Consider the following 27288-nt stretch of genomic DNA (forward strand, 5'->3'; position numbering starts at 1 on the left):
CACTCAGTCAATATTAAAGATATCAAGGTTACATTTTCACAAAATGTTCTTTACATTATGAAGGATGATTTTATGTAGAAAACAGTAAATCACCAAAAAATGACTTTAAGGCCGGGACACACCAAGCCGATGGTCTGCCAACTTTGGGCCGACGGCGAGCGACAATTGGGCTAGTTTGTTTGATGTGTTCCACTCGGCGGCTCTCGTCGGGCTCATATCAGCAGCAGTTTGCCCGATTCAACATGTTGAATCAGCGCCTGGGCCATCGGCGAGTGTTAATAACCCTCAGTTATTAGAATTAGTTTCCAGGATTTATATACTATTCTTACATTATGTGATTCTGTCCTTTCTTAATATTAGTTATGTGTTTATTATATTTTGGGATGTTACTTTGCACTCTTTAAGTTATTTAACCTATAGAGACTTTTATTTTGAAAGGCGGCTTGACGGAAGTGCTCAGAGCCCGCTCACTACACGGAAAAATCGCAAATACAGGAGAGCGCGCGAAAGACGGAGATGGATCACGGAGTTAGATTAAGGATTAAGGACACTTTTAAGTGAATTTAGTCATTTAGTAACTGTTTATTGTTTTATTTTGCAGTATTTTGTTTTTTGACTTTGTTGTTTGGCACCTGGTTGGAAAGGAGAACAAGGTAGTCAAGAGCATTTATGCAATTATATACACGTATATATACTTAGTGTATACTTACTCTACACCTGTTTCATGTGTTTGTTTTATTTACAAGTAATTTTATGTTGTTTAGGGTGAATGTTAGTATTAATTTCATAATTTGATGCTATGATGTCGATTGTTTTATTTTATGAATGTCAATTCATTACAATTTCCAATATTGTTTATTCATCTGTTCTAGCTCTTACGGTGTTGTGAAGTCTATAAGGACAATAAACACAGTAAGGAAGACAGTACAACATCAGTGCACGAGTTAAATCCTTTAATCTTCAACCGGGCTGTTACAGTAAGAGCTTGCCCCCATTGATTCCATTTGCTGATGTAAATGATGACGGACCAAGGATCAAATTTGTGCACTCCTGTGAAGGAAATTGAAGTATTTAAAGTTGCACAAAACAAAGAAACAGACGATGAGATAGAATATCAATCTGAAGTTGCAAGGAGAGATGAAGTGCGTCGCTCTGCCCGCGAACGAATTCCAACAGAAAAGATGCTTGCATATCAAAGAGAGGAGTCAGAAAGGGCAGAGAGAAAGCTTATGCATGCATATGAAAAATGGAAGGCTGAGGCTCGAAAGGCAAGAGGGCAGCTGAAAACAGACATCCCTGAAAGTCAACTAGCAACACTTATAGACACATTGGAAAACGAAAGAGACACAGTGATGAATGCATACATAAGGGTTCGAAGTCATGCAACTCCACCCACTGATACAAGAAGAAGAATTGATGCTTGCGATGCCGTGACAAAGGATATTGTAAAGATCGCTTATGAGAGGATCTCTGGTGTGGATGGAGACTTTGACAGCGAGAGAGCAAGGGGGCATCTTCGTGAATTGCTTGATCGAGATTATGCTCGCTCCATCTACGGTTCTACGGTTTCACGTATCAGCTCAAAGTCGAGTACGCCCATAAGTCAACCCTCACTGAACTCCGTCCTGATGGCTAAACGAATAGAGGCAGCAGCAGAGCTTGCAGCAAAGGAAGCAGAATATGCAACGATAATGGAGGAAAAGGAGCAAAGGGAAAAAATACAACTTCTAGAAGAGAAGCAAAGGAAAGAACTGGATGCTCAAAGGAGTGAGTTTGAAAGATTACAAGCAATAAAGGAGGTAAGAGCAGCTAAAGCAAGACTAGAAGTGTATGACAAGGAAGAAAGCATTCACTCTGCTAACCAGAACGAAGAGTTGCTACAGCCTGTAAGCGTTCCCACACACAAACCTGTGTATTCATCCTCAGTTAAGCCAACACTCAATGAAAGGGTATCATCGCCAACCCCCAATGCTGATGTGTCTTACCTTGCACAGGCTGTCCAAGACAGTATAACATTAAACAGACTCCCCATGCCAGAGCCTACAGTTTTCAAGGGTGACCCCATTCACTTTATAGAGTGGAAAGCTTCATTTCAATCTCTCATCGACAAGAGACATATCTCCTCAGCAGATAAGTTATACTATTTGAAGAAGTATGTTTCTGGGTCTGCTCTGAAATCTCTAGAAGGCGTGTTTTACAGAAACGATGAGGAAGCTTACAAGGATGCGTGGAAAAGACTTCAAGATCGCTACGGACAGCCATTCATCATACAAAGAGCATTCCGAGAGAAACTCGCAAGCTGGCCTAGAATCTTGCCTAAAGACTCTGAAGGACTCAGAAATTTCTCAGATTTCCTGAATTCATGTAGAGACGCTATGCCTCATGTGAAGGGACTGGAAATACTGAATGACTGTGAGGAGAATAGAAAGCTTGTGAGCAAACTTCCAGATTGGGCGGCTGGCCGCTGGAACCGCCAAACTACACAAAGGCTGAGTGAAACGCAAGATTTTCCAACTTTCCGAGAATTTGCCCATTTCATGTCCATTGAAGCTGAGGTAGCCTGTAACCCCGTCACTTCCTTTCATGCCCTTCATGATTCTGAAGCTAATAAGGAGAAACATTATCTCAAGGTTAGTAAGAACAAGGCCAGTGTCTTCCATACGAAGATAGTCACACAGCATGAGAATCCAAAGCCCACCGGTAAAATCACTAAACCATGTCTGTTCTGTCAAGGCAGTGAACATCAAATTCATGATTGCTCTAAATTCTCTGCAAGATCTCTTGAGGAGCGAAGACAGTTCATAAAGGATACGAAGCTGTGCTACGGATGTTTGAAGCTCGGTCACAGTGCCAGAGACTGTCGCTCCAGACATATCTGTAACACCTGCAAGGGAAGACATGCTACCTGCTTGCACGATGACAGCTTCATTAGTAAGGTAAAGTTCTCCTCTGTTCAAGGCCCAGAGAATGTAAATGAAAAGGTCACAATGTCTTTAAGTGTAGAAACTGGATGCACACCTGCTAACACCTCAATGATTGTTCCAGTGTGGTTGTCCTCACAAAATGACCCAGTCTCTGAGACACTTGTCTACGCTTTGTTAGACACACAAAGCGACACTGTCTTTATTGAATATGCAGTAAGTCAAAGTTTAAAGGTTGACTCATGCCCAGTGACACTTAAGCTCACCACTATGGTTGGGAAGGATTCGTTGATATCAAGTGAGAGAGTTTCCGGTCTTAGAGTTAGGGGCTTTAATTCCACAGTAGTACTAGACCTTCCCCCTGCATATACTAAGGAATGTATTCCTATGGATCGTGCCCACATCCCTACCAGAGAGACTGCCAGCTGTTGGAAACATCTTGCTCCTCTGACAGAGAGAATTCCTCCACTTCAAGACTGTGAAGTTGGTCTATTAATAGGATATAATTGTTCCAGAGCTTTAGCCCCTAGAGAAGTGATTCTTGGAGCTGACAACGAACCATATGCTGTTCGCACGGATCTTGGATGGAGCATTGTGGGCCCTTCCTTGACACATCATGAGTCACAAAGTAGTGTTACCACGTGTCACAGAGTATCTATTAAGGAGATTCCTGCTGTAACGCCAACTGATGTGATCAAAGTGCTGGAGTCAGATTTCAAGGATACTGAAGAAAACACAAGAGTAGTGTCTCAAGAGGACATTATGTTCTTGAACAAACTGGAAGAAAACATCAGGATGAATAAAGACAGCCACTTGGAAATGCCTCTTCCATTCAAGAAAAGACCCTGTCTTCCGAATAATGAGCCTCTTGCTGTCATGAGACTTCAGCATCTAAAGCGGAGATTAATGAAGGACCAGGAGTACAGAGAGCATTATGTCAAGTTCATGGAGGATGTAATAGAGAATGGTGATGCAGAAGTAGTTGCTGATGAAGGAAAAGAAGGAGAAAAATGGTACGTCCCTCATCACGGAGTGTATCATTCGAAGAAGCCAGGGAAATTACGTGTGGTTTTCGACTGCTCCGCCAGATACAAGGGAACCAGTTTAAACGATCATCTTCTTACAGGCCCTGACCTGATGAACAGCCTCACTGGCATTCTTTTGCGGTTCAGACAATACCCTGTAGCCCTGATGTGTGATATTGAGAGGATGTTCCACCAGTTCCATGTTGACGAAGCAGATCGCGATTACTTACGCTTTCTATGGTGGAGAAATGGAGATTTCAACTCACAGCCTCAACCGTTCCGCATGAGAGTACATCTGTTTGGTGCCTCGTCGTCCCCCGGATGTGCTAACTATGGACTGAAGCATCTTTCAAGAGAAGGTGAACATCTGTATCCCCTAGGTTCACAATTCATCATGCAAGATTTCTACATGGATGATGGAGTCTCCAGTGTTGAAACTGCAGAGAAGGCCATCAAGTTGGCTCGAGAAGCTCGCCAACTTTGTGCACTAGGAGGTTTAAGGCTGCATAAATTTGTATCCAATGACAAGGCAGTTTTGGAGACAATACCGCCCTCTGAGTGTGCTGTAGACGTTACCACTGTCGATCTCTCCCTCACTGACCAGACTTTGGAAAGAGCCTTGGGCATTTACTGGCATCTGGAACATGACCATTTCAAATTTAGCATCATTGTTAAAGACCAGCCAGCAACCCGTAGAGGTATACTATCTACTGTGGCCTCATTGTTCGATCCCTTAGGGTTTCTTGCACCATTCTTGCTCAAAGGAAAGACTATTCTTCAAGAAATGTGCCGAAATGGCATGGGCTGGGATGATCCCTTACCTGATAGTTTGCAGCCAGGATGGGACCATTGGAAGGCCGATCTTCTTAACTTGGAGAAGATTCAGGTTCCTCGTTGTATTGTGCCTGCTGGGTTTGGGAGAATCACAAAGAGAGAGATTCATCACTTCTCAGATGCCAGCATGAGAGGATATGGCCAGTGCTCATACCTTAGACTCAAGAATGAACAAGGTGACATCCATTGTTCTTTGCTCATGGCAAAATCTAGAGTAGCCCCACTTAAGGTCACAACAATCCCTCGGTTAGAGTTAACTGCTGCGGTTGTGTCAGTTGCAGTGAACGATATGTTGAAGGAAGAAATGCACCTTGCAGATGCAGAGGCATATTTCTGGACTGACTCTCAAGTAGTGTTAGGCTACATAAACAACGAAGCTCGCCGCTTCCACACGTTTGTTGCGAATCGAGTTCAGAGAATTCATCGCACTACAACTCCTCAACAGTGGCGATACATTCCCTCGGATGAAAATCCAGCCGACTATGCATCACGAGGTCTGAATGTTAATGATCTTGTCACTTCCCGCTGGTTCAGAGGACCAAACATCTTGTGGGAACGGCAAATACTTCCCCCTGTGAACATTAACGCACAACTTCCAATCGGTGACCCGGAGGTCAAGAAGGCTCAGTCTCTGAACACGCAAACAGTACAGTATTCCTGCTTGTCCAACCGTCTCACCAGGTTGTCCTCATGGTCCAAAGTCATCCAAGCAGTTGCACGTCTACTTCGTCGTGTCAGGAAGGACAAGTCAAGCGACCACAGTACAGTGGCAGAACGTGAGGATGCTAAGTGTATCATCGTCAAGGACTTACAGAGTCAGATATATGCAGAAGAGATAGCCTTACTCCGTAAGGGCAAACAGCTACCGCGCAGCAATAGGCTATACAATCTGGACGCCTTCGTTGATCACGACGGATTTCTCAAGGTGGGAGGAAGGCTTTGTGATGCTGCCGCCCCTAACTCTGTTAAGCATCCAGTGATAATTCCAAAGGAACACCATCTTACAAAACTTCTGATTGCTGATTGTCATGAGAAAACAGCACATCAAGGAAAAGGCTTGACTATAAATGAGATCAGATCAAGAGGATTTTGGATAACAGGAGTAAACAGGACTGTAGCATCCTTTGTACGACAGTGTGTGAAATGTCGCAAGTTTCGCAGACCCACAGAAGAGCAAAAAATGGCTAACCTGCCCTCAGAGCGTATAGATCCATCCCCTCCATTCACGTACAGTGGAATGGATGTTTTTGGTCCATTCATCACCAGACAAGGCCGTAAATCGTACAAGAGGTATGGACTTCTCTTTACTTGTTTCTGTTGCAGAGCCATCCATATTGAGATGCTGGATGACATGTCCACGGACGCCTTTATCAATGGCCTGCGTTGTTTCGTCGCTATTAGAGGAGCAGTTCGTCAAATAAGGTGTGACCAAGGTAGTAATTTCATTGGAGCCAAGAACGAGCTTGCCAAGGCCATGAAAGAGATTGACATCAACCGCCTGGTAACGTTCCTAGCAGAAAAACAATGTGACTTTGTCTTCAACACACCCCATGCAAGTCATACCGGCGGAGTCTGGGAGAGACAGATTAGAACTGTGAGAAGTGTTCTTCGTTCCACTCTGTCCCAGTCATCCGGAAGACTCGATGATTCTTCTCTGCGAACCTTCTTCTATGAGGCCATGGCCATTGTAAATAGCCGTCCACTCACTGTAGATAATTTAAGTGATCCCTGCAGTCCTGAGCCTCTAACCCCTAATCACCTCCTCACCCTGAAAACTACCCAAGCCCTACCACCCCCTGGCAAGTTTGTCAGAGAAGACTTATATGCTCGCAAGAGATGGCGTCATGTCCAATACTTAGCGGAACAGTTTTGGGGACGTTGGCGCAAGGAGTATGTGTCTAACATTGCGACAAGACAATGCTGGCTTACACCAAGAAGGAACATGCAAGCTGGAGATATAGTCTTGGAGAAGGCAGACGATCTACCCAGGAATGAGTGGCGCTTGGCAGAAGTTATCGAGACTGTCGTTGACAAAGATGGTTTGGTGAGAAGAGTGAAGATACGTTTTGGAGACAGAAATCTGGGGAAGAATGGTAAACGTCTGAAAAAACCGTCAGTAGTCGAGCGTCCAGTGCAGAAGCTTGTCCTGCTTCTAGAGGCAGCCTGAACTTCCTGACATATCCTTTGATTTAAGCAATTCATAGTGGAATATGTTTCAGTTTTACTTTTACATCTAGCCTTAAACATTGGCGATATATGTTAGAAATCATTCGTGACTAAAGTTTGAAATTTATAGTCGCTCGTGATTGGTGGGAGTGTTAATAACCCTCAGTTATTAGAATTAGTTTCCAGGATTTATATACTATTCTTACATTATGTGATTCTGTCCTTTCTTAATATTAGTTATGTGTTTATTATATTTTGGGATGTTACTTTGCACTCTTTAAGTTATTTAACCTATAGAGACTTTTATTTTGAAAGGCGGCTTGACGGAAGTGCTCAGAGCCCGCTCACTACACGGAAAAATCGCAAATACAGGAGAGCGCGCGAAAGACGGAGATGGATCACGGAGTTAGATTAAGGATTAAGGACACTTTTAAGTGAATTTAGTCATTTAGTAACTGTTTATTGTTTTATTTTGCAGTATTTTGTTTTTTGACTTTGTTGTTTGGCACCTGGTTGGAAAGGAGAACAAGGTAGTCAAGAGCATTTATGCAATTATATACACGTATATATACTTAGTGTATACTTACTCTACACCTGTTTCATGTGTTTGTTTTATTTACAAGTAATTTTATGTTGTTTAGGGTGAATGTTAGTATTAATTTCATAATTTGATGCTATGATGTCGATTGTTTTATTTTATGAATGTCAATTCATTACAATTTCCAATATTGTTTATTCATCTGTTCTAGCTCTTACGGTGTTGTGAAGTCTATAAGGACAATAAACACAGTAAGGAAGACAGTACAACATCAGTGCACGAGTTAAATCCTTTAATCTTCAACCGGGCTGTTACAGCGAGAGGGAGAACTCTGATTGGATGTTCCTCTCACGCATGTGCAGGACGCACGTGTTAGTTTGCAGTCGGCTGTAGTCTGTGCGGTGTGTTCGAGCGCAGATGCGAGGCGACAACACCCTCGCCTTTTGTTGCCACTAGTTCTTTTAAGTCGGCTTGGTGTGTCCCGGCCTTTAGCTGGGTTTTCACAGCCAGGGTCACCTATGAAATCGAATATGAAACCTAGGGTCATCGAATGAAACTTATTTTTAAATTATAAAAAGTAAAGAGAGAAAACCATTGCACAATTGTAATAATACAACTGTATTACACTACAAGTTGCAATAATATATCTAAAATTCTTTACTTTCAAATGTTCCGAGCTCTTATTTTTGTGGAAGACTGCAGGGAGACCTTTAAGTGTTTAGTTGAAAGCAGGTTTTATAAATGCTTCATGTCCCAAAAATAGTTAATTATTGTGACAATTAAGTGAACCGAGCTGCTCAGAGAAACTGAAAATACCAGATCATGAGTTGAGCATAGTTGAGTTGAGCATGTAAATGAACACAGTGCAGCACTTCACTAAGAAGAGGCAGTGCATCACATTAAATTGCTGCCTTTGTGATTTAATAATCACACAACCCATACACCAATTTCAGCTTTATTCCAATTGACTCTGCATTTATTTTTCATTAAAATTTTTATGACATAATTATTTATTAGCTTCTCATTAACTCGCAATCCCCAGAAAAAACCCTGGACTAGAGGGACAGGCAGACAAAGACAAAATACTTGACTTAAGAGAAACTTCAACACGACAGAAAGAAGCAGAAAGGCTGGCAGTCAAACAAGCAAGCCCATTTCTGATCAACAAACAGTTGCTCCCACATACTTGCATACTTGCGGTGTCCTTAAATGTACTTGCATTGAATTGTTCAGAGAAGTCTGACAGCTTGAATGAGAGCCGGAATACAGGAGCGAAGGGGGAATCCCTGTGGACACGCACATGCATTATGTAAAGACACATTCAAACAGATGTTAGAAGTCTCATGAAAAAGCCAGATTGTCTCTGAACATTTTGAATATGTCTCCCAAACATCTGATCAAATCCAAAGTGAATAGGATATGTCAAGCATAGAACAGATCTTGGCGCAGTCTCAATATTTTAGCTCAAATGAGAATTCAGGGGTCCAGATTTCCCTCTACAAACACTATAGGCACATTATACACACGCCTACCCTGCACAACAGCTCTGAAAGACAACAGCAGCCAGCTCTCGTTTCTTATTCATGCATCCCTGGCTTCAGACTTGAGCGGGATTGAGTGATAAAGTACACTGCAGTCTCTCCAGCTTGTACTGGAGACAACAAGCTGCTCCTAGCTATTAACACTATTAAAAGGATGTCCAGATTGCCATTGACATTACACACTCTCTTCACTCAATTTGGTGAGTGAATCACATCAACTGAATAGTTAATTGATGTTAAATTTCCATATTGTGCACATCTGTGCAATAATTGCTAGCATTTCTAACCAAATTATGGAAGATGGCTGATGTATAATATGTTTTCCCCTAGTGTTCAACACACCACATACAAGGGCTCTAATTAATGTTCCAACAGTTCTGATGGGGAAAAAAAACTTTTCCAAAGCGTTCATCATCCCTCGTGATTCATTTTTGTTCTCACCATCTCATTCACACTTCTCTCGACTCGCACCCAAACCACTTTCATACTAGGCACCACTCCAAGAAAGCATACCCATCAATCTTAAGTGCGCTAACAGCAAATTAGCTACAAACCAACGTACTGTAAGTGAGGGAAATGCGCAGAACGAACCGTATGTCAAACCATTAGTGTGTTGAGTAGTGTGCTGATCTAAACCTGATGATTGACATTTGAAAGTAGTGTAAAGACAAGCTTGGAAGGCTGCACAGACTGTAATAACTACTGTATTTGTGCCAAGCAAAGTTGTGCAAGATTGTGTACATGTTAATCAGAAATGAATACTGGACAGTTCTAGCTCAGCAGCCAATATATATCCACATAATTTATAGTGTTAACATTTATTATATATATATATGTTCTGTGTATGACAAACTACTTATATCAAACTTGTTATATCATACTACTTCAAAAAAAATGTTAAGTAGGGATGCACCAATATTAAAATTATGGCCAGTACTGATGAGCTGATCGTTTTAATGCAATGTTTAATAACCAATAAAACTTAAAACTAAAATAAATCATTTTAAATGCAACAAGTGAATTCAGGCATCCCAAACTTCAAACTATGAAAAACTCATTTTGAGATTTGAACTTGAGCACTGTATATCAATTAAGGAAAATAAATGTAAAAATAAGTTAAATAAACATGCACAATTAAATAGGCTATCCAGTGTTAGACAATATATCTAGTCTCAACTGTAACAGATAAATCAACAATGTCTATACAATATATTCTGCATTCCTAACATTAAGCCATCAATATACACTTTACTCCTCAAACTAATGTTTGTCAAATGGCAATTATAATATGCATGAATTCAATGAAAATAAACCAAAAACAGCCTGACTGCAATGACTGCAATTCATAAAGCAACAAAAACCCATATTTTTAGGAAAACAAATGCCCACTTTGCACTGTTGTTTTCAAATGCATGCTAGATATCATGCATACACATATGGTTTAATATCTTCCTCTTGTTTGCACGCCACATCAACTTTTGCAAACCAGTCCTCATTTTAATGCATACAGCATGCAAATCACAATACCTATACGAACTTTGCTATTGAATTACCACGCATTAGTTTGACTGTGCTCTGGATGCTGCTCTTTCATATCGCAGCACAAGGCTGCCAGTTGGATTTACAGGGTCTTTGTGTATTTGGGAATGTCGCCTGATTGCACCCTGTTTGCTCAAGGCCCTCCTGCGTGAGATAATGTCAGCAAAGGCTAATGAGCTGTGAGCAATGCACTCTCATTATAACACCAAATAAAAGGAGAAAGCTACGGCTATTAAAGGTGAAAGAGGTTAAACAGCACGTTCTGAAATTATGCCAGTTTCCCATCTCCAGATTAAAAAGTCAAAGGGTGACAATAACCCTTCCAATTGGCTCATTAAACCCTGTGTCATCCAATCACAGTCAAATGCTTCTGGCATCCTAATTGAGACAGCGAGATGACGCTAATGTGACGTGTGGGGAGGTCAGGAAGTCACGCTCTGAGTCAATACCAAAACTGCGGGCAGGCACTCGAAGGGAACCCTTCACTTGATCTTGCATGACATTCTACCCATGATGCCATTATTGATCCATCACAATTTTTGGAAAAGAAAATACAGGATGCAACCGTGTGTCATTTTTGGCACTTCACAACACTTTAGGTATTCAGGTTAAATCTGACCTCATCGTTTCTTCAGGGTAAATCATAGTGCAAAATGTGCAGCGAGCCATCTTTGTTCTCACCTTGTACTATTCAGCCTTCCATCTGGCCCTCTCGCTCTCTCTGAGACACATTTAAGCATGCATCTGTTGTCAATTGCACTCCCTAGCCTTGTTATTTCAGCCCTGGATGGTGTTACAGCAAGTGATGAAGGAAAGTGCAGTCCATGGTTAATGCTTCAAATAAAAACCGTTGCTTGGTTTCGAATCAAGAAGCAGAGGTATTGCCACGAATACTAAGCTGGCCCCTGCAAAACACACGCTAAAGCAACAAGGTCACGCGGCATTCCAACGTAAAGATCAAACAAAGCTGAAAGTCACACTAAAATAAAGACAACTCAGCATGTATTTTCAGATTTGAAAGAATTCAAGAGGGGTTTACAGCATTTATCAACCATGTCACAACACAGCAGCCAAAGAGCTGCGAGAGGCTGGTTTTGACAACTTAGTATGCAGTGCAGTCAGCCCATTTTACATTATTCATCTCTTTGGAGGATACGCCAAGGAGGCTCAAAATACCCAGTACCCTACATAACCCACTTATTGAGAGATGACGGGGACTCAGAGGTGCTCTTTCTGATTATAGATGACAAAAAAAGGGTTACCCCTGGCCCCCTTAGATCCTGAGCACATCTCTCAAACTACTTAAATACCTGCCTCAGGTTCTTACTTCATTGTAGTGAGAACCGATAACTCATCTCTGAAGCCCACACGCTCCTGCATCGCCAACAGTCATGTTCTAATGTTTCTCTCTCGGTTGCCCATGACTTCTTACTTTCAGTACAGACTCATTCTTCTTTCCCATTCACTGTCTAATCAGTTGCATGTCATTCGTCCATTCTGCTAATCGGTCGCTTGCTCTGGGATCAATTGCATTAAATGCAGAAATTGCATTAATGCAATGTAATGAACTGCTGAGGAGATGCTTTGAATAGAGCCAAGTCTCATACAATGATTGCACCAGTCTAGCATAACTCACACTACAGGACTAATTTATAGGCGGAAATCGTGAGAGGGTCAGGACCTACACCATCTGAGGGTTGTCCCCCTCTAAAATATCAATAAAAACCACACTGTGTATTGTAAATAATATTATGATATATACTTAAAATAAATGTGTGTAGTAAAATAATACAAACGCAAATGGGGCAAAAACAAAAGTGTTTTAAATTTAAAAACATTATCCTGCTTTCCCTCACCTACATCCCCTCTACAAACACTATTACTAACATCCCCCTTTACCTCACCTACACACTCAAATCCGGTGGGAGGGAACAAACTTCTTCAATAGTTGTGAAACTCTGCTAACTAGGCAGTCAAGGCTATTTTATTCACTTTAAATATCGGATTAAGTGATTATTTTCTTTTTAATACAGATGATGCTGAGTCATTAATAAATTAGTCATGACAAAAAATTATGAAAACCGATATATTTTTCCATGAGTGCGCTATGTTAGTGATTATAACGTTACCTGGCTTGTTCAGTAGCTTGTTTAATACCATAGCTTGTTGTATAGTAAGTCTTCCACTACAACTAACATGGCGATAAGCCTGTGTGTGAACTGATATTAGGCTAATATTGTAGATCTACCGTTGTAGATCTGACTGGTTTTGCTCAATATGATGTGGCAGATAAGTGGGTTTGCTGCAGCTGAATATTTAAGTGCTGTAAAATACATCATCTGTTCCAGACAAAACCTACAATACTATGTGGCAGACGCAAGACAATTTAATAATTAATATGAATGCCTAGTGAACCTAAGAACCTAACTCATATTTAAACAACTATCGCTTTGTGGCCAGATAAAATGAAAAATGGACATAAGATCATTTTCAGTGCACCAAAACGCTAAGCAAGTACAAAAAGTCCCATATTAAGGCAGTTCAAAAATTGCTCTTGAGAGATTTTATTTTTATTTTCCCACCAACTGTTAGATGAAGTTTATGCCACTTGCTTTTATTTTTAAGTGAAAAGATAAAATTAGACTCTTGGGGTAAGATGACATTGCTTTCATAAAATCTAATATAACAAACGACACTACATGCTACAAAACAACATTTTAAACCCAGTACTATCACAAATACTCGCAATTTTGACAAAACCTTATTTATGTTGGCCAGCTATATAGCCTACCACTGTCTCGCAAGAAAAGAACGATGTTCCTGGTCATATAGGTGTACTTGTGGGCCGTCTAACATGTAAAGTCTCATGTTTTGTCAACAGCCAAAGTCGGTTTATGAGCCTTCATACTTAACGACCTAACACAATAGCCATAACCCAATACAACACATGAATGCAGCCTATGTGTCGTAACACTGTATAATACATGTGATAATCTTATGCAGCACGAAAATGATCATATTTAAATGAGTAAGACAGGTTACTTACACTTTTCTCCTGTCTTCGTGGATTTGATGGCAAGGTAACTCAAGTTCATAGGCGGGTCTTCAGGTGGACAGTTTTGGCTGTTGGTAGCACACTTAATGTAGGTCATATTTTTACACCCCCTTCTAATGAACAGGTTTGACTACTTTAGTCATTTCCATGAGTACAGGACCCTTTTCTATTCTAACATGACCATGCCTGTGTGTATAAGGCAAGATTCAAAAAGACAAGATTGATTCAGTCAGTGTGGAAGAACTTGACTGGTCTGCAGAAAGCCAAGTCCTGATCCCAGCTGAACACTTCTGGTGTGATTTTAAATGCAGCCCTTGAGCCAAAATCTCATCACCAAACACCAATGACTTGGGTACAGTCATTTAATTTAAGACACTATTTGAACCTTGCCTTATACACAGAGGCACTGTCATGTTAGAATAGAAAAGGGTTCTGTCCAAACTGTTGCTATACAATTAGATGCACATTATTCCCTAGAATATTATATGCTTAAAAATTAAGATTTGTTCTCATGGAAATATAGTCAAACTTGTTCATTCGAAGGGGGTGTCCCAATACTTTTGGCAATGTATCTATTTCAGATAGCCTACACAATTATGAATATTGCTATGCTGGTGCCACCAATGCCCTATGCACAGGGGACCAAATTATTATTTTATTTTTTATGAAGCTCATTCAAAAGCATTAAAAACCAACTTGCAAAAAGTATGTTTTATATCTAGACATTTTTAAATAGAGGGGGATTTGGTATGATGAGCCAGTTTGCACTTAAATTACTCTTTATGCATGAATAAATTGGACAGCTGTAATACTAATATATATCATCTACCACATCATTTATCCCATCAGCTGAAATTATAAGAAATCATCTTAAACATAGGGTCATACAAATATGACAAAAAAACAAAAAAAACAGTCCAACTCCAGTGAACCTTTGGTTCATCCTGGTTCAAAGACTAGGCTGTAGGTCTGAATTTAAATTGCAGAGGTTAACTCTTTTTTTTTTTCTTCTGAAACCATGACCCATTTAGAGGTTATAAAAGCTTTTAGAATCCATAACAGCTTCTCAACTATGCTATTTTTTCACAGTAGTTAAATTAACTTATGACCCTAATTGATTTTAAATGTCTTCTATTTTTTATTATGCCTGCGTAAAGCTCTTTGAATTACCACTGTGTATGTAATTAAACTCGCATTGCCCAGAGTATCATATTGCTCTATCTGTATGTGTGCTGTAGGTTCGGTCCTTTCTTGTACTGTGGATGGCAAGACCAATGAAAACACTGAAAGCTACTCTAACAATAAATGTTTTTGACTTGCACTCAGGCCTGTAGTGGGTTTCCATGGTGATGCTCTCACCTCTCTCCCGCTGTCACAGTAAGGCTGCAGAAACAGAAGTCATTGACATGTTTTGCATAGTTACAGCTCACAGGAACACAAGCCGCCAGTATCCAGCTAAATAGAAACGGATGAGCAGAGAGGGCATAAACCGAACGGTTTCAGCTCAAGACTAATTTCACCTCAGACATCATGCTTCAACTCCCACTCCCTGAACTTTTGCTTCTCTCTCCTCTGATCGCACACAAAGAAGGGGCGTGTTTAGGAGGATTCATCGCTCTGTTGGGCACCAGCTACCTCTGTTCCTGAATCGTGACTGTAGGAGTGAGATGGAGTCCATTGGAGTTTGCATACCGTGTGAAAAAAACATACAGAGTTTACTGTAAAGTCACACTTGGGTCGTGGCAACGCCCACATAGCACTGACTATTGGCTCTCTACTAAGAAGCAATGTTATTCCCTAAGCGAAGGGCCCCTCAGACATTGAGACTGAGCTGAACGGCATCGAGCTGCACAGGAGAGGGTCCCTGCATGAAAGAGCTGCCTTTGGCCGCAACACCTGCTGACGGAAACGTCTGCGACTCTGACATTTGCGAGTGAAGAAGCTCCAAGTAAAACCTATTGACATGCACGCTGAACCCCTGTGGTCCGCTGTTGTCTTACAGCAGTTGGCAGGTACAGACGAGTGTTTGCAGACAAAGTCGACACCCGCATTTCCTTTTCATTATTTATTTCATTTCAAGTGCCAATCAGGCACTGGTGTATTGGCAGGTGGCAGGAGTCAGCAGGGGGAGGCTGGGAAGCTCTGTGAGGTGCTTGGATGCTGGATGCATCACACAGGGATGGAAACTCAGGAGGAGTGAAAAGGGACCATTACAAATTTGGGAGGATGCTTCAGTGGGAATATTAAATTGTGAAAAATATGCTTCAAGTACACATTTCAATTTAATATTTACACAATTTAATGATGATAAAGTTGTTGTTTAACTATTCACTTGTTAGTTTTCACACACGAGGACAAAAAACTCAGCAAAGACTTTGGAAAGTCTTTGAAATATATAATGAATGAATTAAAATTATTATTAATAATCCTCAATTTCTTCCAAACCTGTATGAATTTCTTTCTTCTACTGAACACAAAAGATTTTTTGAAGAATGATGGTTAACAAACCGTTTCTGGTACCCTTTGACTTTCTTTTTTTCTTTAATTTTTGCTATGGAAATTAAGCTTTTAGTGCAAGTTCTGTTAGAAAGACTATAATGCCGTCATGCATTCATATTAATAGGTCTGGCCAATCAATGCTTAACATCTGGAGAATGCACTGAACTAGTGCATTGTGCACTGAACACAATAAGCACTGAACTCTGTTTCGTTTTCGGAGTTAATGACGCTGACGCCATCCTCCCCACCAACACCAGGTTGGCCCCTGTCCATTCATTGGGGTAGAGTCTGCCCCTGCCTTCGTCTTCGGAGCTTATGCCAAATAACTTTTCTATACCACTTTACATTAATCATTGCAACTCACTGCCATCTGTTAATACTTTTACGGAATAAATACCATGCAAATGTGAAAGGGGGCAAACAGCTGTTTGTTACCAACATTCTACGATTTTTATAAAAATATGTTCAACAGAAGAACAAAACCAATACAAGTGACGGAATTTTCATCTTTTCCTTTAACAGTGAGCCGTAATTTTGCTTCTTAGTGCAGTTTATACAATTACAATACAATTTAATGAATTTACTGGTTAAAAGTTTAGAATGTTTTTCTATGTTTTTGAAAGACGTCTCTTATGTATATATATATTTATTTATTTATATATATATATATATATATATATATATATATTTATATATATATATATATATATATATATATATATATATATATATATATATATAAATATATTTTTTTTTTAAATCACAGTCTCTACAAAAATATTAAGCAGCAAAAACTGTTTATTAACAGGTTTATTCACATGACTGTCAGGCACATATTGCCTGCTTTTGTGGGCAAACGCACACAGGTCGAGTGATGTCAAAGAAGTCTTGTGCCTTTTATTTTTTGATTCCCTGAGCTGCTGAAATATTCTCTTTTGAAGTCAGTTGAGGACACAAGTGTAATATAACCACACACTCTGAAGATTTGAGTCCACAGCATATCAACAAAAATGACTAGGGCCTACTGTGAAATCCCTATATTTGCACTCACTCAAGATGGATGCATTAAAAGACCCACACCAGAAATGTGTGCATCAGCAGTTACTCTTCCGAAATCCCTCTCTTTCTCCATTTGGTCACGTTTACAGCCTCATCAAATTGACGGTCGCGGTTGTCGAGTTAGGTAACAAGCCGCAATACCAAGCCACCCCTCAATGCTATGGAATGCAGAGTAACAAAGACAGATCTGCCTTGCCCTTGCATGTCACATTATATGTGCAATCATGTCAGAGGTAATTAGCCATGTGGGAGGCATACAAATCAGAGTATTAAGGGTACCTAGGGTGGGCACAATAATCAGTCGAGTGTAGTATTCTAACTTCGGTTTAAAACTAACTTGAATAAACATTGTACCTCAGTGGGCGCTGTCACTTCCAACTTTCAACTTAATTACTGCAGGAACATAAGCAACAACAGTGTTAGAGTAACACAAACTTATTAATAGAAAACGACTACCAGTCGGTCTTGAAACAAGTTGTTATTAATGGTGCCGTTCCTCCAAGGGATTTCAGATTTCCCCTTTCTTGTTCACACAGCCAGGAGCAGAATAACTTGTAGAGGATAAGGAGGCAATTAAAACACGCAGTGTCAATCAACAGTTGTTCTAGAAAGTGGGGCAGAAATGTCAGTGATAAATAATTAGAATGTTGCCAAAAAATCTTCTCAGACTCTCTCTGTCAGTAGCAGTTTGCATTACATGCATTTGTGTCACTTTCCAAGAAAACAAGGGCAACGCCGTCCAGTGGCACTCATGGCTATGTAGAGCTTGTGAAGCCTGGGGATGTCTCTTAATGTTGCACTCTCCCAGTTTAGCTAGACCCGGTCTAGATTGCACACAGCACATTTTTCAATGGCCCAATGAGCAAAATACTTATGTTAGGATGGATGTTTACTGACCTTTGCGGTGCCTTTAACTCCTCTTAAAGCTGGTTTCAAAACTCAGGGCTTGTGCCACTCGAGCTGTAACTTAATCCTGGATTTTATCCTGAACGAAAGCACAAGCAATGAAACTAGACAGAGAAATTGCATTTTCACAGACGCCTCAGACTGTATGACCTGCTCACAAACTGCCCTAAAAATAAATAAAATAAATAAAGACAGAGAGATAGAAAGAAAGAAAGTATCATGGTATCACTGTGTTTTTTTAGACAGGGTACAGAAATAATCCTATGTTTTGGACATGCACCTTTATATTCTTTATCAAGCACCACAAAATACAGTTTAAAATCGCATTTTATACTGTATGGATATAATACTTAAGTACTATTTGATTCCATTACTGTACCATGATAATCAGTATTACCTATATAGCATGTAACAACACTAAAACCACTGAAGAAATTAATGTATCTGTGGAAACTATTAATACATGTTTTAGTTCACATTCTTTTCTACATATAGTATTCTGTTTTTCTAATATACCTTTTAAATGAATTCCATTGAAATACAAATGGCTAACCTTCTGAGCACTGACTAATGACTATTGAAAGCGTGCTCCATATGTGGAATAAATCTGGGCATCTTCAGAATGGTGCACAGACAGCAAATGTCTTTGCAGTGTTTAGTTTGTTACATCATGCGTGACATTTGACAAACTGTACAACATTGCCATCTACTGGCAAGCTGTTACACATCCCAACAATGTGTATAAGAACATATTTATTTGAATGTGTATTTACTTATTAACATTTTTATTCGAATACACTAGACTCTATTAATTCTACAGCAGTAAGATCATCGCATAGACTTACAACTATTTATCCATTTTAATTAGTTCAGTTTTCTCTTTATTTTTTGTCCACAATGTTGTGTTGTTGTAATTTTAAACCAATAGAGGGAGCGTGACTCCTATATGCTGTGAGAAACGTTGGAATTTGGCCTAAACAAACTGTGATTGTGGGTAATACAGCAGTTAATTAGTTCTGATAAATAAGCAGAAATACACATATATTTCTGCACATTTTCAGATTCTGGCACTATTATATGCCATCTTCCATTAGCTTCGTATCAGCTGTTTCTTCAGTGAAAAAGAGAAGACATCAATCAAATTAAGCGTATTCATTTGCAAAGACACACTGTGTTGCAAAAGTCATACTTAAATGATCTGTTCTACTGTCATGAATCCCAGAATCTGAATTTGAGATGAAATTGTTAGGAGATGAAAGTTGCACTCTCAGAAAATAAAGGTACAAAACTGTCACTGTTACTGTCAAAAGGTACTAATATGTGACAAAACCAGTCATAAGTGTCAAGTTTTCGAAATGAATAAGTTAAGTTAATAGATAAGCTTTCCATTGATGTATGATTTGTTAGGATTGGACAATATTTGTCCGAGATACAACTATTTGAAAATCTGGAATCTGAGGGTGCAAAAAAATCTAAATACTGAGAAAATTAAGTTTGAGTATATTTGCGGTAGGAAATTGACCAAATATCTTCATGGAACATGATCTTTACTTAATATCCTAATGATTTTTGGCATAAAAGAAAAATGGATAATTTTGACCCATACAATGTATTTTTGGCTAACTATACCCCAGCGACTTAAGACTTAAGTGGTCCAGGGTCACATATGTACAGTTCAGGTATTAATATGTACTTTTAAAGTGGTAATATGTCCCTTAAATGTGCTCATACACACCATTTGGGGGGTAAATAAGGTGCAAAGATGTACCTGTTAGCCACTATGACAGCTTTGTACGTTTTTTTTTTTTTTTTGTGTGTGTGTAATAAAGATTGCCAATACTTAAGCACTGTGAAATCTATTGAAACATATTGGGGGAAAAAATCAGACACTACTAAGATCAGGACATCCTATCAAATTGAGCAAGCAGACAAGAGGGGCAATTGTCAAAGAAATGAGCAGCAGGCCAAAACGAGTGGGAGAATCTGTCCAGAAATCAACAACCTCATCAGCACTTCACTTACTCACCCACTTAAAGAGAGTGAATTGAAGGAAGCCAATTGTGAGAAATGTCAGTAGTGCCCGGAGTTTGTAAATGAGACGTGTAATTCTTTCATTTTGTCAGTGTTCAATTTGGAGAGGAATAGACCTACTCTTGAATAAAATGTGCTGAATATTATTAAACAAGAAATCATTTGAATGGGTTTTTGAACAGGAACTTCCCCTAATAAAGAGCTGACTGGTCGAAACATTGCACTGTTTGTTAAATAAATTTTGGAGCTGTAATTTCAATGTGCAGACATGCACATTAAACAGGAACAAAGTGCAAAAAAATAACTCAAAATAAAAGAGGTTATACTTTCTGAACAGTGCTGTAGCTCCTTCTCTGGTCATTTTCATGGTCTGTTTTGTGCTCTGAATCAAACCCGCCACAGTGATCTCTGCAGTTTCCAAAGGCCTTCAAGAAGTCTATTAGCTGGCAGGCTGTAACTGAGGCAATTTTCTTTTCTTTGATCAAGTAATCAAAAGGAACCATCAAAGTTGGCAATTACTGTTCCTCAAACGTGACTTAATTACATCCTATAGCTGTTCAAAGACAAATGTTCGTACAGACCACATTTGCCATCCGAAGGAGAAAATGAATGCTATTTCTTTTCTCTACTAATTAATATATTATACTGGGGATCAACCATGTAATGGCATCTACACGGACCAGATGCGCTTACACACCAATATAGCTTTTGCAACGAGCAATCAATTAGCTGTACGGATGACATGGATCAAATTACTCTCAATCGATTGCCCCAGAATTGTGCTTACTCTCATACTGTGTGTGTGTGTTTCTAAGTGTGATGAATGAGAGCCATTCTTAAGAATTATTCTGGGGGTTGAGTTTTACAGCTATACCTATTCTTACCCTCTCAAACCAATGAGGGTTAAGATTTGTGGGGTAGAAACAGAACAAACCTCTCCCCCTCTGAATGACTGAAGAGGCCACAGCGAATATACAGACTTCCTGCCACAAATCTCTCATTGATTTTCCTTTTAACACTAGCTAAATGGAGATGCGCTGCAGCACTCTGTTTGATGAGACTGCTTTTATATGTGAATACACATATGGACAAAAGCATACGCACCGCAGCGCATATACATAAAACAAACATGCCCTCTGCCATCCACACATCTAAATTACTACAATCAGTGATCAATCCACACATCAAGTATTTTTACTTGGCGTCAAAACTATAACCATATACCTGTGCTCTTCACATGAACACATACATTGAAATCTTAATAAGCACCTTGATGTAAAGACCATGCTATCTGTTCACATTACAAAATGATTACAGTAATCTAACTGTCATATTAACTCAGAATGTTTTGGGTAGGTTTGTCTATAAAAATAAAAAGCAAAAATAAATATTAGTCAATGTTGGGCATAACTTTCCAGTAATGTTCACATAAGTTTATTGGTTTTTAAAAAATATATCTTTAAAAGAGTGTTCCTTGCAAATATACTGTAGATGTACATGTGTATGTATGTATATATATATATATATATATATATATATATATATTATTGGACTACATTTTAGATTAAAATACTATTAATATACTATACTATTATTCAAAATACTATACTATTTTAGTCGTTAAATGTATGTTGCCATTTCTCTGTAATTTCTTTTTATTATTTACTAGCAATTTCTGAGTGAAATTTTCTACACCAAATTTGTCTCAGTGTAGAACATTAGGAATTGGCTACCAAATAAACCAAAGAGCAACCATACCCATACCCTCGTGGAATGTTCTGTGGGTTCTGCTGGGAAAGTTGCAAAGCTGGGGTGTAGCATTAACAAATACATAATTCTCACAAGTTCTTAATTATTATTTGTCAATGTAATAGTTACACAGGTTAATGCAATGGAATGTAAAAGGATCATCAATTAGAGTCAACAAAATCCATTCAGGAAATGTTTTAGCTACATATTTTCTGTCTCTCGGATGGATTTATTGTCAGCTCTCAAACAAAGTTAATTGTCTGCAAAAGCACGGCTGGATCAATGGTGCCTCACTTGTGTGATGCTGTTATTCACATTATCCATCGGTATCCGGCAATGTCTTTGATTAACTGACAATAAATCCAACAGACCTCATTTCCTAGATGGTTAGTCTTTCGTACACAACCTAAAGGTGAGTATTGATCACGTATTGAGTTTTAGCAATTTCTAGCTAATGATTTTGGTTTTATGTAATTAATTCTTCACGTTGCTGAAAATTTCATTTAATGAAGGACATTGACCTTGGTTTGATTTCAATGCAAAGAAGCTTGTTAACAAGTGAAGAGCAATCACGATATACAAAAAGGAAACATGATTTAATCAACATTTATGGATCAATCAGAGAAATAAAAGTCACACGGTGGTACAAGACACTGCATTAAGACACAATTGGCAACATGGCAGATGTGCAGTATTATGTACGGGAATGTATATGCTTTGTTTTGCTGGTTTATTGATTAGAATATGTAACGTGATTTCGTTATTTAGTCAATTTTGAGACATTTTATACATAAGATATGATTCTTGTTCTTTGTTTTTCTATATGCAACTGATAACCAGTGAAAAAGGATTCAAGCTTCTACTGCAGCAATGATTTGAAAGGGCAACTGTTATACTATTCTTCAGTAAACAGGTGGCGCTCATGTTCTGAATTTTATACAATCAAGTAAGAATTACAACTTCATAAAAGTTTTATGAAGCTTTATGAAGTTTTATGAAGCAGTTTATATATATATGTAAACTGCTCGTAGCCTATATATATATATATATATATATATATATACATATATATATAGGCTGAGCTGTTTAAATGAAGAAAATCGGGGAGTTACATGTAGCCTAAATGTGATTGCTTCATTATGAAAGGTAAGCAAACTTACTGTTCCTGACGTTATACTTGCTCTTTTATGAATTGGGCAAAACCTGAGGAGGTTAAAAAAACGTTGGCGCTCTTGAAAGTGCATAGCCTGTTATTTTACACATAAGTAAATCTGCAAAACTTAGATGACAAGTTAAGACTGGTTAGAGTGTGCTAAACGGATGCATTCGCCTGAGGTAACATCAGCTAATCGGTGTCTGTATCGGAACGACAGAACAAAACCATAAATATTAGGCTATTTATCAGGTTATTATAGATTTACACATTAAAAACGCTCCCAAAAGGTTTAGTATTTCGTTTGCAACGTCATATACGTAAAAAAACAAATTATCAAAAAAAAGAAAAGAAAAAATTCGCACACAGTGTGTCAGATATGCATCGCATCTATGCTTGGACAGTCTTTGGAAAAGTCTTATTAAGTAAAGTGCTTAATGGTGCCTAATCAGCGAATATTCACTGTCCAACTGAGCGAAAAGGACCGACCTTCTCCAGAGATCCCAGCACATGCGCAGTATCTTCACACTTAGTGCGCTTACATGCATATTGTCGGGAAACTGAGCGCGCAACAGCACACGTTGACAGTTGATGTGGACTGACATGAACTTTAAATAATTTTGGAATTTTCTTTTATTTATGTTCATATAGCCTACATTTTTAAAACCGATGTTTTGAACGATTGCTGAATATATGATAAAGAATATATCAAACGGTTAAATATAACGCAATGCTGCGATATTAGTGTTTTTATCGTAATATCAGAACTCTCAGTATTGGTTTTTATTCTGTTCTCGTGGGGTGTGTCCATCAGAGCATCACTGAGCGCTTGTTGGAGTCTGTCTGGATGTGTATATGATGTCTGATCACTTGTTCCTCACCAGTGCGCTGCAGGCGCGCAATGGATTTATTGTGGAAATTGTTCTATATCGCATTTAACCAGTTTCTCTGCTCTCTGAATGGATCTGAATAAAGCAACGATGATATTCGCAACTTTTTGGATAATGTTGCCTGTCCTTGGTAAGTCCAGATGCATGTGTTCCAGTAGCCTATTTGTTTGCGCGTTACATCTGTAACACCTAAATGCCGTAACATAGAAACATACATTTTTTTGTTTGTTTTTTATAATTGTTAATATTCTTGTTATTAATTCTAAATCCTAATCATTACTCGATACATTTTATAAATAGCAGGAATTAATAGGAAATAAAAACATTTGAAGTGTTTTGTCTTTTATCATAAGTTGTCTTTAATTGTTTGAACTGGGTCCACCAAAGCAACTAGGTAAGTGCTATCACCTTAATTATGAAGATTAGAAAATCGTGGTAACAATGTACCAGACATTCTGTTTTATTCATTCACATCTGTAACTTTGTATTTTCCCTGCACAGATTTTATGCACTTCTCAAAGGCAGTTGCGATCTCACAGTCTCGGTCGGTTCGGCTGGACTGCGTTAGGGCTCATGAACAGTGTTTGGCTAAGTACGGCTGCAGCACCAAGTACCGAACCATGAGACAGTGTGTGGCCGGGAGAGCCGGTAACTTCAGTATGCTGGCTGAACCCGAGGCGCAGGACGAGTGCAGGAACGCCATAGAGTCCATGAAGCAAAGTCCTCTGTATGACTGCAAGTGTAGGAGAGTAATGAAGAAAGAGAAAAACTGTCTGCGCATCTTCTGGAGTATATACCAAAGTTTACAGGGTGAGCAGATCCAGGATCAACAGAATCCAATATGAGAAATGATCATGCATTGTAGACAACTTGGAAATGCAGTAGAAATCATTCAGAGCTTTAATAGCACAAACCAAAAGTTCAGAAGTGCTGCTTGTAAACATGCTAAATTACTATTTCTACTACACTGTCTTTACTCTTCTTCTTTTTTTTTTTTTTTTTGCTGGTGTTTATCTTCCAGCCAACGACTTGCTAGAGGACTCACCATATGAGACAGTAAACAGCCGTTTGTCTGATATTTTTCGCCTGGCTCCAATAATATCAGGTAAGTCTGATGATAATTTATATCCACCTCACACTTATCACACTGAGTACAAATCATTTGCCAGCTTTTTGTTTTGTCTGTATGCTTAATGTGCATAATGTGTCTTATTTATCATCAGTCATTTATGAATGCGTGCTTTGTAATGGATGTTAGAGATTTGAGTGAACAGGTTTCAGTGATGTTCTATGCCTAATGCATTCCTATAGAGGACTAACAGAACAAGTGCTGCTTGATGGCGACGGTTTAGTCGTGTCCTGTAGATGGCGCTGTTCCTCCCCTATTCAGCTACTGTGAGGTCTGCTGGTGTTGAAGAAAACACTGACTGAATCTCTCAATCTAAGCTGAGCTTGACTGTGGAAGTTCTGCAGTAAATCTCCATGTGACAGACATACAGTAGCTCTGTTCTAAAGTCTAGTGAGTTGCCTCGCTGCCAACTGCCAACATGGGCTGCATTCTAACCAACATAGAAACTCAAAAGTTACCGATTTGGAACACTCTACTTAGTGTTCCACCCTGTGTGGTACACAACAAGCACTGCGCACTCAGTTTGAGACTCAACTAGCAATTGATTTCAGTAGCGTTTGAAATCATGTTGCCATGCTCTTTAAAAAAGATTTTTGAAAGTTGGAATTAAATATATATATATATATATTAGAGGATGTTTTAAAAGAAAACACTATTTCAAGGTTTTGCACATTTAATGCAATATCCTGCTACTTACTGTTTCTTTGTATTTTTAATTTTTTGTGACATTTTCTAGCAATCTCTGAGGGAAAATAGTTTCTACACAATATTTTTTTCAGTGTAGGGATAAAATACACAGCACACATAACGACTGAATAAAAATCCTTAAAAAAAATAAAAGCATTTTAATAGACTATTTTTGTATATTTATTTTGTGTATTTATATAGATACAGATGTATACAAAAAAAAAAAAATTAAAAAAATAAAAAAAAAAAAAAAAAAAATATATATATATATATATATATATATAGTGCTGGGCAATGATTAATTGTATCCAAATAAAATTGTTTGTTATATATGTGTGTAGTGTGTATGTTTATATAAAGACACACATACAGAATATATTTAGAAAAATATTTACATGCATATTCATATAATTTATATATGATATATAAATGTTTAATATATAAACATCATATTTTTCTTAAATATATACATGCATGTGTGTGTATTTATATATACATAATAAATATACACAGTACACAGACATAATATTGTTAGGGAAGCAGACTTCACACAAAGGATTAATACAAATTAGTGATGTTTATCGACAGCAGAGCAATTCAACGAATGATGAGACGGTGAGTATGGAATGCAGATATACTTCGGATGAAGAGATGAGTGGATAACTTGACTGACTTGTCTTGACAGGAACTTGTGGATGAAGAAAGGACCACACACCTCACTGTTTGAAGACAGCTTTCTTGACTGGAGAACCAGGAAGCAGGAGACGGACAAACACAACGCTTGGAGAGATCACAAGAGGCAAGTACACAGGCAGGTAGGTCCTGTTACCTACCTGCCTGTGTACGTACCTCTTGTAAGTAGCTGAGGAGTCCACTTCGTAGAAACGAGACCGGACGTTTGAGTGCAGTGAGGTGTGTGGCTTTATGGTGAGGGGTGATGAGTTTCAGATTGTGTGCAGGTGTGCTTCATTAGAATTCCGGTGATGGTGTTCGCTGTGATTGGCTAGTTTGGAAGCCTAGTCGATCTGTGACATTACGCCCCTCTCCACGGCCCGCTCCAGAGGGCCGGAAACCCTGACGTCGTGGTGGTCTACCTCTTCCTCTGGGGGCTGGTCGATCTGGGTGAGTGGAGTGGAATTCCTCAAGTAGTGTAGGGTCCAAGATGTCATCTCTGGGAACCCATGACCTCTCCTCTGGACCATAATCCTCCCAGTCGACGAGATACTCCAAGCGACCACCACGGCGCCGGGAGTCCAGAATCTCCTTTACCTTATAAATGGCTCCGTCCTCCAGTATCAGCGGGAGAGGGGGTTCTTCACTCGGACCAGGCTCTGTGGAGGGAGAGACAGGAGAGTGATAAGGTTTCAGGAGCGACACGTGAAAGGTGGAATGGATTCTGTATTGTGGTGGTAATTGTAGTTGGAAAGTGACCGGGTTGATTTGTCTCAGGATGGTGAAGGGGCCAACATATCTGGGACTGAGCTTTTTGCAGGGCAGGCGCATTCGGATGTCTCTTGTTGACAGCCAGACCTTCTGTCCCGGTTGATACTGTGGGGCTTCGGACTT

The 27288-nt window shown here is 39.1% G+C and overlaps 2 protein-coding genes across 2 annotated transcripts in view; both read left to right on the forward strand.

The window, feature by feature from the left end:
• Positions 1–472: 472 nt before the first annotated feature.
• LOC306852725 (uncharacterized protein) lies at positions 473–6947 on the forward strand (the record flags this gene model as incomplete). Its single annotated transcript, XM_079389789.1, has 2 exons — positions 473–653; positions 873–6947. Exon 2 carries the CDS (start codon positions 1017–1019, stop codon positions 6945–6947), a length of 5931 nt encoding a protein of 1976 aa, XP_079245915.1. The 5' UTR covers positions 473–653; positions 873–1016.
• Positions 6948–23570: 16623 nt separating this feature from the next.
• Positions 23571–27288, forward strand: part of LOC306852579 (GDNF family receptor alpha-1-like) — a 33689-nt gene continuing 29971 nt past the window's right edge. Inside the window, exons 1-3 of the mRNA XM_079389526.1 lie at positions 23571–24036; positions 24408–24716; positions 24928–25011. Of these exons, the coding sequence (XP_079245652.1) occupies positions 23976–24036; positions 24408–24716; positions 24928–25011 (454 nt within the window). The 5' untranslated portion in view covers positions 23571–23975. The remainder of the gene's footprint in view (positions 24037–24407; positions 24717–24927; positions 25012–27288) is intronic.

Source organism: Barbus barbus, assembly GCF_936440315.1.
Source record: "Barbus barbus genome assembly, chromosome: 32".
NCBI classification, from domain to species: Eukaryota; Metazoa; Chordata; class Actinopteri; order Cypriniformes; family Cyprinidae; genus Barbus; species Barbus barbus.